Source organism: Augochlora pura, chromosome 5, assembly GCF_028453695.1.
Source record: "Augochlora pura isolate Apur16 chromosome 5, APUR_v2.2.1, whole genome shotgun sequence".
NCBI classification, from domain to species: domain Eukaryota; kingdom Metazoa; phylum Arthropoda; class Insecta; order Hymenoptera; family Halictidae; genus Augochlora; species Augochlora pura.
This window is the reverse complement of record NC_135776.1, coordinates 6,203,037-6,217,135: the sequence shown is the minus strand read 5'-3', so window position 1 is coordinate 6,217,135 and position 14,099 is coordinate 6,203,037. Positions and strand designations below refer to the sequence as shown.

At 48.7% G+C, this 14,099-nt stretch overlaps 1 protein-coding gene across 14 annotated transcripts in view; it reads left to right on the top strand.

The window, feature by feature from the left end:
* LOC144470402 (uncharacterized) overlaps positions 1 to 14,099 on the top strand; it is a 153,422-nt gene that overhangs the window by 119,847 nt on the left and 19,476 nt on the right. Inside the window, exon 33 of one of the 14 annotated variants that reach the window (XM_078181478.1) lies at positions 2,748 to 14,098. The exons of the other annotated variants lie outside the window; for them this stretch is intronic. Coding sequence (XP_078037604.1) covers positions 2,748 to 14,098 — 11,351 coding nt within the window. The remainder of the gene's footprint in view (positions 1 to 2,747; position 14,099) is intronic. 14 annotated transcript variants of the gene reach the window in all.

Here is a 14,099-nt window from a genome sequence, read left to right as displayed (position 1 = left end):
CGCATACACGCGAGAGGATTGAAAGCAGATCTTTATAACTAAATCCCCGTGGATCGTGCACATTGTCGAAATAATTATTTAACTCACGATTCTTGTTAGGAATTCGTGCGTAATTACGACGTGGAACGCGTTGTGTCGGTTAATTCAATGCCCTTTGTCTTCTTATCGTTTTACGATAAAAATACAATTCTGTTTCCTATAGAGATAATCTGCAATAGGGAATAGCTTAATAACAAAATACAGCCGACTGTAACAAATATAATATATTCACATGTTGTACTATTCTGTCTTCTCTTCCGTCGGAACGATACAATTTACAGTGGATCTGTGCACGAGTCGTTCGCAAACGTTTCGAATAAATATATATATACAGGGTGTCCCAGTTTTTAAGGTTCAAACTTTGTCAGCGTATTCTATGGCAGAAAGTAAGAAAAAAATGTTATGTAAGCATAGGTCGTATAGAGCTTTGTTAAGAAGTTATAACAAAAATTCAAAAGAGGAATACTAATCAACTTTGCTGTGACTTAGATCAACAATATTGCGCTTTTCAGAGTGTTTATGTAAACTAGGTTTACTAACCGAGGTCACCAAACATTTATATGAATTTTCGCCAATAATTATTGTATTTAATTTAATTATTTCGCCAGTTATTAGTGTAAAGGATTCGAAGACTATTTTTGAGATTTAGCAAAACTTTCTGCTTTAATGAGATTCGTTCGAATTAGTATTTTAGCTAAAGGTCCCGATAATTTACATACCTAAAAACCAAACCAAGTGCAGACTGTTAACCCGATGTTAACATTACAATTTGGGACACCCTTTATATTTCGCGACACCGCGTACCGTTGACGATGTAACGTACATGATCTTTACATTGCGCAAACGACAAACAGTTTCGCGCGTACAGTTGCCAATTTACGTTCAAGACGTAGAGAACGACGACCATCTAGAACTATAGCACAGCATTGATTCTGGACACGAATTCACGAGCGTTCTTAGTTTACGAACGGTCGCCGGCACTAGAACATTTTTATCTCATTTTGTTGGCATTTTTTTATTATCATCTACTCTATATACTTTCACTCACAGGTTCTGGCAGCGCCGGATGCGGATCTATCTTCGAATCGATTCAGCTTGCTTTTTATTTGATTAATTGCGTAACGATACTTACTTTATTTATCTTTCTGCTACTTCTTCATTTCTTTTTCTCTTTTTCTTTTTTTGCGCCTACAAACCGACTACTCGCATCGACTGTATTATAATTGCGATTCTCTGTGTCTCTATCTCTCTCTATCTCTCTCATTTTTTAATGATTCACTAATGGCATTTTTCTACTTTCTCTTCGACACACTTCGTCCCATTAATTTGTTTCAGCAACAAGGTTTCGCTGCAATTTTTTGGCGTTGCATGTATGGCCGACATTGTGCGTGGCCTAACTGTGCGGGCACACGGAACAGCTCTCAAAGTCTTGTTCGATTTTCACAGTACCACCGCTAACTTTCACGATTAGAACCTCGTGCGCGTGACGGGCGCGTCTCGTTGATGATTTCACGTTGTTTTTGAATCAACGACTCGGTGGCGTTATCCTTCGGAGGGCAGCGCTTTGGAAAATGCTTTCCGAGTGAAACGAACGGTCGGGTTAACGTGGACCGGGTGTTTAAAGACGAAGCAACCGAATTTTTGTGCAGTTGTTTTTAGTATTTTCTTTTATTAGATTTTATTGGCGACGGGGCGCGACGGTTTATGGGGTAGTTCGTTTGGAAAGGGAAAGGCGTAGATTATTTTCTATTAACACTTTACCGACCGGTAACCTATAAATCGGCTTTTTCCACCGATTGGTAGCCTATTAATCGATTGTCACGGTAACCAATAATTTCGTATAAATTATTAATATTGTTAGCACTACCGTAAGCTTCACTATTACTATATAATTTTCTAAATATTAAATATCTCTCGCGGTTAATAAATAAAATCGAAACGAAAGTTGAACATTGAGCTTTTTTACGACCGGTCGTTAAAGTGTTAAAATGAAGTCGCATTTTCTATTAAAATAAAATCGTATTTTCAGTTGAAACAAAGTCGTATTTTCTATTAAAAAGAATTCGTATTTTCTATTGAAATGATACAGTACCGTTCGTTTGTAGCCCGGAATCCATTTTTGGGACATTATGCTTGACGAGAACGCGATCCTATTGCTCCGGAGGAGAACACCCCCGAGATTCGAAAATAATTTCCGATCGTGGTAATTTTGCTCACAGTTTCTTCCTAAAAACAAATTCGGCATTGCACGATTACCAAAAAAACGAAAAAACACCGCGTACAGAGATTCGAAAGTCGCCGGTGCGACCGCATAACGATTAATTATTACCAATCAAACGAAACGAAAAGTAACCATTACCAAAAGAGAGTACACATCCTTGGACAACAGGTCCATGGCACGATAAACTCCACTCGATGCACAAAAAAACAAAAAAAGTAAAACCACACACGAGAGTCTAACCGCTGAATTCTCAATACAAAAAAAACAGCAATGCCGTGATAGCTGGCTTACACTAATCACGACGAAACGAACGTTTCGTTGCAATCAATCCTTTAAAAAAAAACAGCAACAACAACCGCTAAAGCAAAGCAAACAAATTAAAATAATAATAATTAAAAAAAAAAAAACAAACAAAATCAAACAAAATGTGTTCTTCTTATTTTGCCACGTTTACAGATGCCTAAAATATGTGATACTTAATTAACAGGTGTAATAGCAGACGCGGAGAAAGAGAAGGGGAAGTTAGCGAAGGAAGGGTGGTCGGTGGTTTGTGATGATGATGATGATGATGATGCGCGGGACGATGATAAAGAGGCAAGAGGTGCTGTAGTTCAAAGTTTCGTTAGGGAACAGTTAGGGGATAGACCGGGAACGGATAAGAAGCACGTTGTATTAACGGGACCGGTGACGGAGGGCGTGCCGGTGGTCGAGCCGACCATAATCAAGCAGCGTTACGTGCGCGACGGAAAGGGCGACAAGGGCGTGACGATAGTCGCCTCGAAAACCGTGGTATCGGTCAGCGACAGTAAGACGGGTCAGCCGCCGGTGATCACGCAGACGATCACCGTGAAAGAGGTCGATCAGACGTCGCCGAAAGACGCGGTGTCGAACGGAAAACAGATAACGGTTAGCACGAAGGAGCTGATGTCGAAAGAAGGTAAGGAGATCGACGAGAAGCTCACGTCGCCTACGAGTCCGCCGAAGGAAACAGCAAAGGGTTCGCCGGGTAGAACGAAAGAGAGCAAACAATATGACGAGCCGAAACAGAAACACATTCCAAAAGACAGCAAACCCGCCAGCGATAAACCAGTGTCCGCTTACGAAGGCGTTTACACCGCTCAATACGTCGCTCCCGACGACAAGCAAGAGGACGACGCGAAAAAATCGAAGGAGAAGAGCGGCGGAATACTGTCGGGTATCTTCAAAGGATCGAAGCTGAAGAAGAGCAAGGCCGGGTCCAAGGATGCGTCCTTCGACAGCGGCGACGAGGAGGTCAAAGCCCCCGCTCCACCGGGGCCGGAAACACGAACGGACATCGTGATCACGGAGACAACGCTCGGTCCGGACGTCAAACTAGCCACCTTGCAGTTCCTGGATGACTCCAGGAGAACTGCGGCGGCGATGCAACCGGAAGACCATCGAGAAACGAAGCCGGAAGCGAAAGTAGCGAGCAAAGACGCGCCCGACAGCGCGGCGGCTGCGGCGGGCGAGGATCAAGAGAAAGAGAAAGGCAGCGGGTTCTTCGGCATATTCAAGAGCCCGAAGTCGAAGGAGAAGAAGCTGAAGAAGTCCAAGGAGTCCTCCCTCGACAGCGGCGACGAGGAGGTGAGAGTCGCCACGGGGAAACTGTTGGACGACACGAGGAAACTCGCGGAGAGCACGATGACCCCGGCTAAAGTCGAGGAGAGGGCTCCTATCGTCAAGGACGAGGTGCACACCTTCGCTTCGCACGTCCAGTACGACGACACGCCTAAGGACAAGCTGAACGGGCACTCGTACGACATCGCGGAGGTCCAGAAGCGGTCTGAGATCGACAGACGGACCCCGCAGAAGGACATGAACGGAAAGGCGGAAGCGAAGGAGAGGAGTTTGGAGAGGCAGAAGGAGCCAGCTGAGGGGCAGAAGGAGGGCGAGGAGGGCAAGGACAAGGCCGGAGGGTTCTTCAGCATGTTCAAGAGCCCGAAGCTGAAGAGCAAGAAGAGGAGCGCGTCCAGGGAGAAGAGCTCCTCCAAAGACACTTCCTTCGACAGCGGCGACGAGGAGACGAGGCACGTCACTGCTGCGTTCTTGGACGACGTTCGGAAGACGGCAGAAAGTTTACATCACGCCGACGACGTGCAGAAGCCTGTTAAAGCGCCAGAGCCGGAGCCTGCCGATAAAGATAAAGGAACTGGCATCCTCGGCATATTCAGAAGTCCGAAACTGTCCAGGGAATCGAGGAGCAGGTCGCGCGAGAAGAGCGCACCGCCAGAGGAGATCAAGCCTGTCGACAAAGCTCTCAAGGAGACCACTGCTAAGTTCTTGGAGGACACGCAGAACATTGCGAGTGCTACTTTAGATACTGCCCACCAGGTTCAGGATACGGGCAAAGGTGTAGTCGATGAGGGAAAATCAGAGGCGAGCAAGTTGTCCAAGGAGATCCAGGACGACGCTAAAAAGACGAAGGAAAAGGGCAGTGGTTTCCTGTCCGGGCTCTTCAAGGGCGCGAAACACGCTGCCGACGAGGTGTCGGAGGATGTTAAAGAGTTCCTGGACGACACCAAGAAAGAAGCAGCCGAAGAGGAGAGCAAGCTTCGCGACAAAGCTGCTGAGAAGGTTAAAGATGCAGAGACCAGGAAAGATAAGGTTCTAGCCGAGGCGAAGGAAGGAAAGGACGCCGTTGTCCTCGCGGCGAAGGACGTAAAGGATAAGGTCAGTGGTAAGGTTCAAGATGGCGTCCAGAAAGTATCCGATGCCGGCAAAGTCGCTGGAGAAAAGATCGCAGACGGAGCTAAAGATGTCAAAGAAAAAACTGTAACAGTAACTCACGAAGTAGTTGATGGCGCAAAGGCAACAAAGGATGCTGCTGCGAAGGAGATTAAAAAGGATGCTGATCTGGCGAAGGAAAAAGTTGCATCTGGTGTGGACGCAGTCGTAGATGGCGCAGAGGCTGCGAAAGACAAAGCAGCGAAGGAGGCGAAGAAGGCGAAGGAGAAAACTGGTGGCTTCCTTTCTGGTTTGTTCAAGGGAGCCAAGCACGCGGCTGACGAAGTGAATGACGTTAAAGAGTTCTTGGACGATACCAAGAAGGAGGCAGCTGAAGAGGAAGCGAAATTAAAGGAAGCAGCTGCAGAGAAAGCAAAGGATGCCGAGACTGCCAAAGATAAAATCGTGGACGATCTAAAATCTGGAAAAGACAAAGTCGTTGCCACTGCGAAAGATGCTAAGGACAAGGTTAGCGAAAAAGTTCATGATGGAGCGAAAAAGGTGACCGATGCTGGTAAAGCGACAGGTGAAAAGATCGCTGACGGAGCTAAAGAAGTCAAAGATAAAACGGAGACAGCAGCACAGAAGGTAGTAGACGGCGCCAAGACTGCAAAGGATGCAGTTGCGAAAGAGGCTAAAGAAGACGCTGCCATCGTTAAAGACAAGATCACAACCGGAGCGACTGCAGTTGCAGAGACCGCTGAAGCTGCGAAGGACAAAGCAGCCAAGGAGGCCAAAAAAGCGAAGGAGAAAGGTAGCGGCTTCCTTTCTGGTTTGTTCAAAGGAGCAAAGCAGTCTGTGGACGAGGTGTCAGAAGACGTTAAGGAGTTCTTGGATGAAACCAAGAAGGAGGCTGCCGAAGAGGAGGCGAGATTGAAGGAAGCCGCAGTTCAGAAAGCAAAAGACGCAGAATCTGCTAAGGACAAAGTTGTCGATGATCTAAAAGCTGGTAAAGATAAAGTCGTTGCCACTGCAAAGGATGTGAAGGATAAGGTCAGCGAAAAGGTTCAAGATGGAGCACAAAAAGTGGTAGATACTGGCAAAGCAGCTGGCGAAAAGATCACAGACGGAGCTAAGGATGTCAAGGACAAGACGGAAGCAGCTGCACATAAAGTAGTTGACGGAGCTAAGGATGTCAAGGTCAAGACGGAAGCAGCAGCACAGAAAGTAGTTGACGGAGCTAAGGATGTCAAGGACAAGACGGAAGCAGCAGCACATAAAGTGGTTGACGGAGCAAAGGCTGCGAAGGATGCCACGGCGAAAGAAATTAAAGAAGATGCTGCCATCGCAAAGGAAAAGGTTGCATCTGGCGTGGCTGCAGTTGCCGACAGCGCGGAGGCCGCGAAGGATAAGGCAGCTAAAGAGGCTAAAAAAGCCAAAGAGAAGGGCAGTGGCTTCCTTTCTGGTTTGTTCAAGGGAGCTAAGCACGCAGCTGATGAAGTGGCGGAAGATGTCAAGGAATTCGTTGACGAGACTAAGAAAGAAGCAACTGACGAAGAGGCTAAACTCCGAGACGCAGCGGCCAAGAAAGCCAAGGATGCACAGACGGCAAAGGATAAGGTCGCATCAGAGATTAAAGACGCTAAAGACAAAGTGGTCGACGCTGCAAAGGACGCTCAGGACAAAGTCGACAAGAAGCTGACTGAAGGTACGCAAAAAGTAGCAGATGCTGGCAAGGCAGTTGGTGAGAAATTATCTGAAGGAGCTGCCCAAGTTGAGGATAAGACCAAAGCAGCAGCTAAAGGAGTAGCCGAGGGTGTCAAAACAGCAAAGGACAAGGCGTCCAAAGAAATCAAAGAGGACGCCGCAGCAGTGAAAGAGAAGGTTGCATCTGGAGTGGATGCTGTTGCTGAAGGCGCAGAGGCTGCGAAAGACAAAGCAGCAAAAGAAGCTAAGAAGGCCAAAGAGAAGGGCAGCGGCTTCCTTTCTGGATTGTTCAAGGGAGCTAAACACACTGCTGATGAAGTCTCCGATGACGTTAAGGATTTCCTCGACGAGACGAAGAGAGAAGCCTCCGAAGAGAAAGACAGACTTCGTGACGCAGCATCTGAGAAGGTGAAAGATGCCGAGGCAGCGAAAGACAAAGCGGTAACCGAAGCGAAGGATGTGAAGGATAAGATCGTCACCGGTGCAAAGGACGTCAAAGATAAAATCAGTGATAAGGTGTCAGACGGAGTTCAGAAGGTGTCTGACACGGGCAAAGCTGTTGGAGAAAAGATCTCCGATGGCGCTAAAGAGGTCCAAGATAAGACAAAGTCAGCAGCGCAGTACATAGCCGACGGAGCCAAAGACACGAAAGATAAAGTGTCTAAGGAGATTAAAGAAGATGCTGAGGTAGTAAAGGGTAAGGTTTCATCTGGTGTAGATGCAGTCGTCGACGGTGCCGAGGCAGCGAAAGACAAAGCTGCTAAGGAAGCCAAGAAAGCCAAAGAAAAGGGCAGTGGCTTCCTCTCTGGACTCTTCAAGGGTTCAAAACACGCTGCGGACGAAGCTACTGATGACGTGAAGGATTTCCTGGACGAAATGAAGAAAGAGGCAACCGATGAGAAGGCTAAAGCCGAACAGGCAGCTAAAGATAAATTGAAACAGGTTGAGGCAGCAAAGGACAAGGCTGCAGCAGACTTGAAAGACACCAAAGACAAAGTATCGGAAGCTGCGAAGGACACTGCGGCTAAAATTGGCGAGGGCATATCTGACGGAGCACAGAAAGTCTCTGATGCTGGTAAAGCTGCTGGCTTGAAGATCTCGGAGACTGCTAAACAGGCTGAAGATAAGGCAAAGGCGACTACCGACGATGTCAGGGATGCGGCAGATAAAGTTTCCAAAGATCTAAAGGATGGTACGCAAACGATGAAGCGGAAGATATCCTCTACGGTGGACACAGTCGGCGATGGTGCAGAAGCTGCAAAAGACAAAGCAGCGAAGGAGGCGAAAAAAGCGAAAGAAAAGAGCGGTGGCTTCCTTTCTGGTCTTTTCAAAGGCGCTAAACACGCAGCTGAGGAAGTTGCTGAAGACGTTACCGACTTCTTTGAAGAAACGAAGAAGGAGGCAGTCGAAGAGGAGGCTAAATTGAAAGAGGCTGCAGCAGAGAAAGCCAAAGACGCAGAAGCTGCTAAAGATAAAATTGCAGAGGATCTAAAAGCTGGCAAAGACAAAGTCGTTACTGCTGCGAAGGATGTCAAAGACAAGATCAGCGAGAAGGCCCACGATGGAGCTGAGAAAGTGACCGATGCAGGCAAAGCAGCAGGTGAAAAGATCGCTGAAGGTGCGAAGGAAGTAAAAGATAAGGCTGGCAGTGCAGCACAAAAGGTAGTCGATGGAGCCAAGACAGCTAAAGACACGGTTGCGAAGGAGATCAAAGAAGACTCTGCCATCGTGAAAGATAAGGTCGCATCTGGAGTGGCTGCTGTCGCGGATAGCGCAGAGGCTGCTAAAGACAAAGCCGCTAAGGGAGCGAAGCAAGTCGAAGACAAAGCGAAGGCTGTGGCGCAAGACGTAACGACCGGTGTAAAGACTGCGAAGGATAAAGTTTCCAAAGAAGTCAAGGAAGACGCCGACGCAGTTAAGCAGAAGGTTGCCTCTGGAATAGGGGCAGTTACTGACAGTGCAGAAACAGCGAAGGACAAAGCAGTGAAAGAAGCTAAAAAGGCCAAAGAGAAGGGCAGTGGCTTCCTCTCCGGCTTATTCAAGGGAGCTAAACACACTGCTGACGAAGTGTCGGACGATGCGAAAGAACTCATTGACGATACCAAGAGAGCAGCATCTCAAGAAAGGGACAAAGTTCAAGACGCAATCGCTCAGAAGACCAAAGATGCCGAGGCGGCGAAGGACAAGGCAGTGGCTGACGTAAAAGATGCGAAAGACAAAGTGGTCGCAGGTGCAAAGGATTTGAAGGATAAGGTCAGTGAGAAAGTCTCGGATGGAGCTCAAAAGGTGACCGACACCGGCAAAGCAGTCGGCGAGAAGATCTCTGACGGAGCTAAAGATATCCACGATAAAACGAAGTCAACAGCACAAAAAGTAGTAGACGGTGCGAAAGACACAAAAGACAAGGTGTCCAAGGAGATCAAGGAGGACGTCGCAGCAGTGAAAGAGAAGGTTACATCTGGTGTGGATTCTGTTGCTGAAAGTGCAGAAGAAGCAAAGGACAAAGCAGCGAAGGAAGCTAAAAAGGCCAAAGAGAAGGGCAGCGGCTTCCTTTCAGGATTGTTCAAGGGAGCTAAACACACTGCTGATGAAGTTTCCGATGACGTTAAAGACTTCCTCGACGAAACGAAGAGAGAAGCCTCTGAAGAGAAAGACAGGCTTCGAGACGCAGCTGCTGAGAAGGTGAAAGACGCCGAGGCAGCGAAAGACAAAGCGGTATCCGAAGCAAAGGATGTGAAAGATAAAATCGTCACCGGTGCAAAGGATGTCAAAGATAAAATCAGTGACAAGGTGTCAGACGGAGTTCAGAAGGTGTCTGACACTGGCAAAGCTGTTGGAGAAAAGATCTCCGACGGAGCCAAAGAGGTCCGGGATAAAACAAAGACAGCAGCACAGGACATGGTCGAGGGAGCCAAGGATACGAAGGAAAAAGTATCTAAAGAAATCAAAGAGGATGCTGAGATAGCGAAGAGCAAGGTTTCATCTGGTGTGGGCGCAGTCGCCGACGGTGCCGAGGCAGCGAAAGACAAAGCTGCAAAGGAGGCCAAAAAAGCGAAAGAAAAGGGCAGCGGTTTCCTCTCTGGTCTGTTCAAAGGCGCAAAGCACGCTGCTGACGAGGTTTCCGATGACGTCAAGGATTTCCTTGACGAGACGAAGAGAGAAACATCTGAAGAGGAAGCCCGAGCGCGTGAAATGGCCGCGAAGAAGATGAAAGACATCGAGGCCGCCAAAGACGGAGCAATAGCCGATGCTAAACAGGCTAAAGACAAAGCAGCATCCGCTGTAAAAGACGCGAAAGACGAAGTCACTCAGAAAGCTTCTGATGCAATGCAGAAACTTTCTGACGATGGCAAGGCTGTTGGCCAAAAAGTCGCCGAGACTGCCAAGGAGACCGCTGCCAAGGCCCAAACAACTGCGAAAGATGACGTAGATAGTGCTGTCGGTGCAAAGGACAAAGCGCTGTCTGGTTTGGACCAGGCTAAGGAGAAAGTAGCATCAGCCGCGGTTGACACGAAGGATAAGATCAGCGGAACAGTAGCTGATGGCGTTCAGAAGGTGTCTGACGCAGGTAAAACTGTTGGAGATAAATTATCAGACGGTGCCAAGCAGACAGAGGCTGCAGCAAAGGCTGCTGCTGGAGAAGTGTCCGATAGCATCAAGAAAGGAAAGGACAAAGCGTCCAAAGAGATCAAAGAAGACACAGAGTTACTGAAACAAAAGGTCTCGTCGGGCGTAGATGCAGTCGCTGACAGTGCCGAGGCTGCAAAAGACAAGGCTGCGAAGGAAGCTAAGAAAGCTAAGGAGAAAGGCAGTGGCTTCCTGTCGGGTCTCTTCAAGGGAGCTAAACATGCAGCCGAGGACGTTTCCGATGACATGAAAGAATTCCTAGACGAAACGAAGAAGGAGGCTGCCGAAGAGGAAGCTAAATTGCGGGAGGCAGCTGCGGATAAGCTGAAGGGAGCGGAGAAAGCGAAGGACAAGGCTGTATCTGACGTCGAGAAAGCTAAAGACAAAGTCTTTGGAGCAGCTAAAGATGCTAAGGACAAGGTTGGCGAGAAGTTGGCTGAAGGAGCTCAGAAGGTGTCCGAAGGTGCCAAGCAGACTGAAGACGCAGCCAAGGCTACAGCGCAAGGAATATCAGATGGCGCCAAGACAGCGAAGGACAAGGTAGCCCAAGAAATCAAAAAAGATGCGGAAGCTGTCAAGGATAAGGTTTCCTCAACCGTGGACTCAGTCGCCGAAGGCGCAGAGGCAGCGAAAGACAAAGCTGCGAAGGAAGCCAAGAAGGCGAAAGAGAAAGGCAGCGGGTTCCTCTCTGGACTGTTCAAGGGTGCTAAGCAAACTGCTGACGATGTGTCAGAGGAGGTTAAAGACCTAGTTGATGAGACGAAGAAAGAATCGGCAAAGGCAAAGGACGCAGCAGTAGCAGATGCAAAGGCTGCGAAGGAGAAGGTCGCTACGACTGCGAAAGGAGCCTCTGACTTCGTCGCAGACAAGGTGTCCGATGGAGCCCAGAAGGCGTCGGAAGCTGGTAAAGCTGCTGGCGAGGCAGTGGCAGCTGGGGCGAAGCAAGCCGGAGCCAAGGTCCAGGAAGTGGGCAAAGGTATCGCCGAAGGTGTCGGAGACGCGAAAGATAAAGCGTCGAAAGAGCTGAAGAAGGACGCCGAAACAGTAAAAGAGAAAGTGTCGTCTGGAGTGACGGCTGTCTCCGAGTCTGTGGACTCAGCGAAGGATAAAGTCGCCAAGGAAGCCAAGGAGGCCAAGGAAAAGAGCAGCGGCTTCTTCTCAGGCTTACTGAAGGGTGCAAAGCACGCAGTCGATGATGTAGCAGATGACATCCACGATTTCGTCGATGAGACCAAGAAGGAAGCTGCGGAAGAGGACGCGATAGTGCGGGAAGCTGCAGCCAAAAAACTGAAGGATGCCAAGGCAGCAAAGGAAGAAGTGGTGGAGGATATCAAAGGCGTGAAAGATAAGGTTTCAACCGCTGCGAAGGATGTTAAAGATAAAGTCCAGGATGGAGTGCAAAAGGTATCCGACGCTGGCAAAACAGCCGGTGAAAAGATCTCTGACGGAGCTAAGGAGGTTAAAGACAAGACAGAGACGGCAGCTCAGAAAGTCGTCGACGGTGCTAAAGCTGCGAAGGATGCAGTCTCGAAAGAAGTTAAAGAAGATGCAACCGTCGTGAAAGAGAAGGTTGCATCGGGATTGGGTGCAGTCGCCGACGGAGCAGAGACTGCAGCCGATAAAGCTGCGAAGGAGGCAAAGAAAGCGAAGGAGAAAGGCAGTAGCTTCTTCTCGGGACTGTTTAAGGGAGCAAAGCACTCGGCAGATGAAGCTAGCGACGACATGACGGACTTCCTCGACGAGATGAAGAAAGAAGCGTCGCAGGATAAGACCAGAGCTCGGGAAGCTGCTGAAGAAAAGTTGGAGGACGTAGCGCACGCGAGAGACAAAGCAGCAGCAGGCATTAAAGACGTTAAAGACAAGATCGTTGATGCAGCAGAGGACAGTAAGGACAAAGCAGCTAAAACAATCAGCGACGGAGTCCAGAAGGTAGCAGATGCTGGCAAGCTTGTTGGCGAGAAGGTATCCGAAGGCGTTAAACAGACTGAAGGTAAGATACAGGCCACTGCTAAAGGCGTCAGTGATAGCGTCAAAGACGCAGCAGACAAAGCGTCCAAAGAAATCAAAGAGGACGCTGAAGCTGCGAAGAAGAAAGTGTCTTCAGAAATGGAAGCTGCAGCCGAGAGCCTTGAAGCTACGAAAGACACCGCCGCGAAGGAGGCGAAGAAAGCTAAAGACAAAGGCAGCAACTTCTTGTCTGGTTTGTTCAGAGGATTCCTGGATGAGACTAAAAAAGAAGCGTCGGAAGAGCAAGCTAGACTTCGAGACGCAGCAGCTGAGAAGGCTAAGGACATGGAGAAAGCGAAAGACAAGGCAGTAGCTGGCGCGAAAGATGCAGCTGACAAGATTGCCGCTGCTGCGAAGGATACCAAGGACAAAGTTAGCGACAAAGTGTCCGACGGAGTCCAAAAGGCAGTCGAGGTTGGAAAGTCTGTCGAAGACAAAGCAAAACAAGCTACTGACAAAGTGGTCGAAGGAGTGGGCCAGGCAAAGGATAAAGTAGTTGAAGCTAAAGACAAAGCTGAGGCGACAATGAAGGATGCCAAGGATAAGATCAGCGAGAAGGTGTCCGAAGGTGTTGATAAGGTGACAGATACTGGCAAGGCTGTCGGTGAGAAGATCACAGAGACAGGGAAAAAGACAGAGGCTAAGGTAAAGGAAACCGTCAAAGACGTCGCTGACGGTGCTAAGTCAGCGAAAGACAAACTGGCTACTGGGATCAAAGAGGATGCCGCAACGGTAAAGCAGAAGGTTGCTTCCGGGATGGATGCAACTGCTGAGAGTTTAGATGCCGCGAAGGATAAGGCAGCGAAGGAGGCAAAGAAAGCGAAAGAGAAGAGCGGCGGCTTTCTTTCCGGTCTGATTAAGGGAGCGAAACACGCGGCCGAGGAAGTGACCGACGACATGAAAGAGTTCCTTGATGACACCAAGAAGGAGGCTGCTGATGAAGAGGCGAAATTGAAGGAAGCAGCAGCCGAGAAGGCAAAAGAGGTCGAAGCTGCGAAAGATAAGGTTGTAGCTGAAGGAAAGGCTGCAGCAGATAAGGTGTCTGCCGGCGTGAAAGATGCTAAGGATAAGGTTGGCGAGAAGGTCGCTGGTGGAGTGCAGATGATGGCCGACGCTGGCAAAGCTACTGGAGAGAAGATCTCTGAGGGAGCGAAACAGGTCGAAGAAAAGGCGAAGACAGCTGCTCAACAAGCAACCGACGCTGCCAAAGCAACGAAGGACAAAGTTAAAGAGGATGCAGAAGCGGTAAAGGACAAAGTGGCATCAGGCGTTGATGCAGTCGCTGATACAGCTGAGTCGACTAAGGAAAAAGCTGCGAAGGAAGCTAAGAAGGCAAAAGAGAAAGGCAGTGGCTTCCTCTCAGGTCTATTTAAAGGAGCAAAGCACGCTGCTGACGAGGTTGTCGAAGACGTCACTGACTTCCTTGATGAGACGAAGAAAGAAGCGTCGCAGGATAAGACCAGAGCTCGGGAAGCTGCTGAAGAAAAGTTGGAGGACGTAGCGCACGCGAGAGACAAAGCAGCAGCAGGCATTAAAGACGTTAAAGACAAGATCGTTGATGCAGCAGAGGACAGTAAGGACAAAGCAGCTAAAACAATCAGCGACGGAGTCCAGAAGGTAGCAGATGCTGGCAAGCTTGTTGGCGAGAAGGTGATGGAGGGAACCAAAAAGGCTGAAGACAAAGTAAAAACTGCCGCGCAAGGAGTAGCGGATGACGTCAAGACAGCGAAAGATAAGGTTGCGAGGGAAGTTAAGGAAGACTCTGAGGCTGTTAAAAGCAAGGTTTCTTCTGGAGTCGACACTGTTGCAGAGA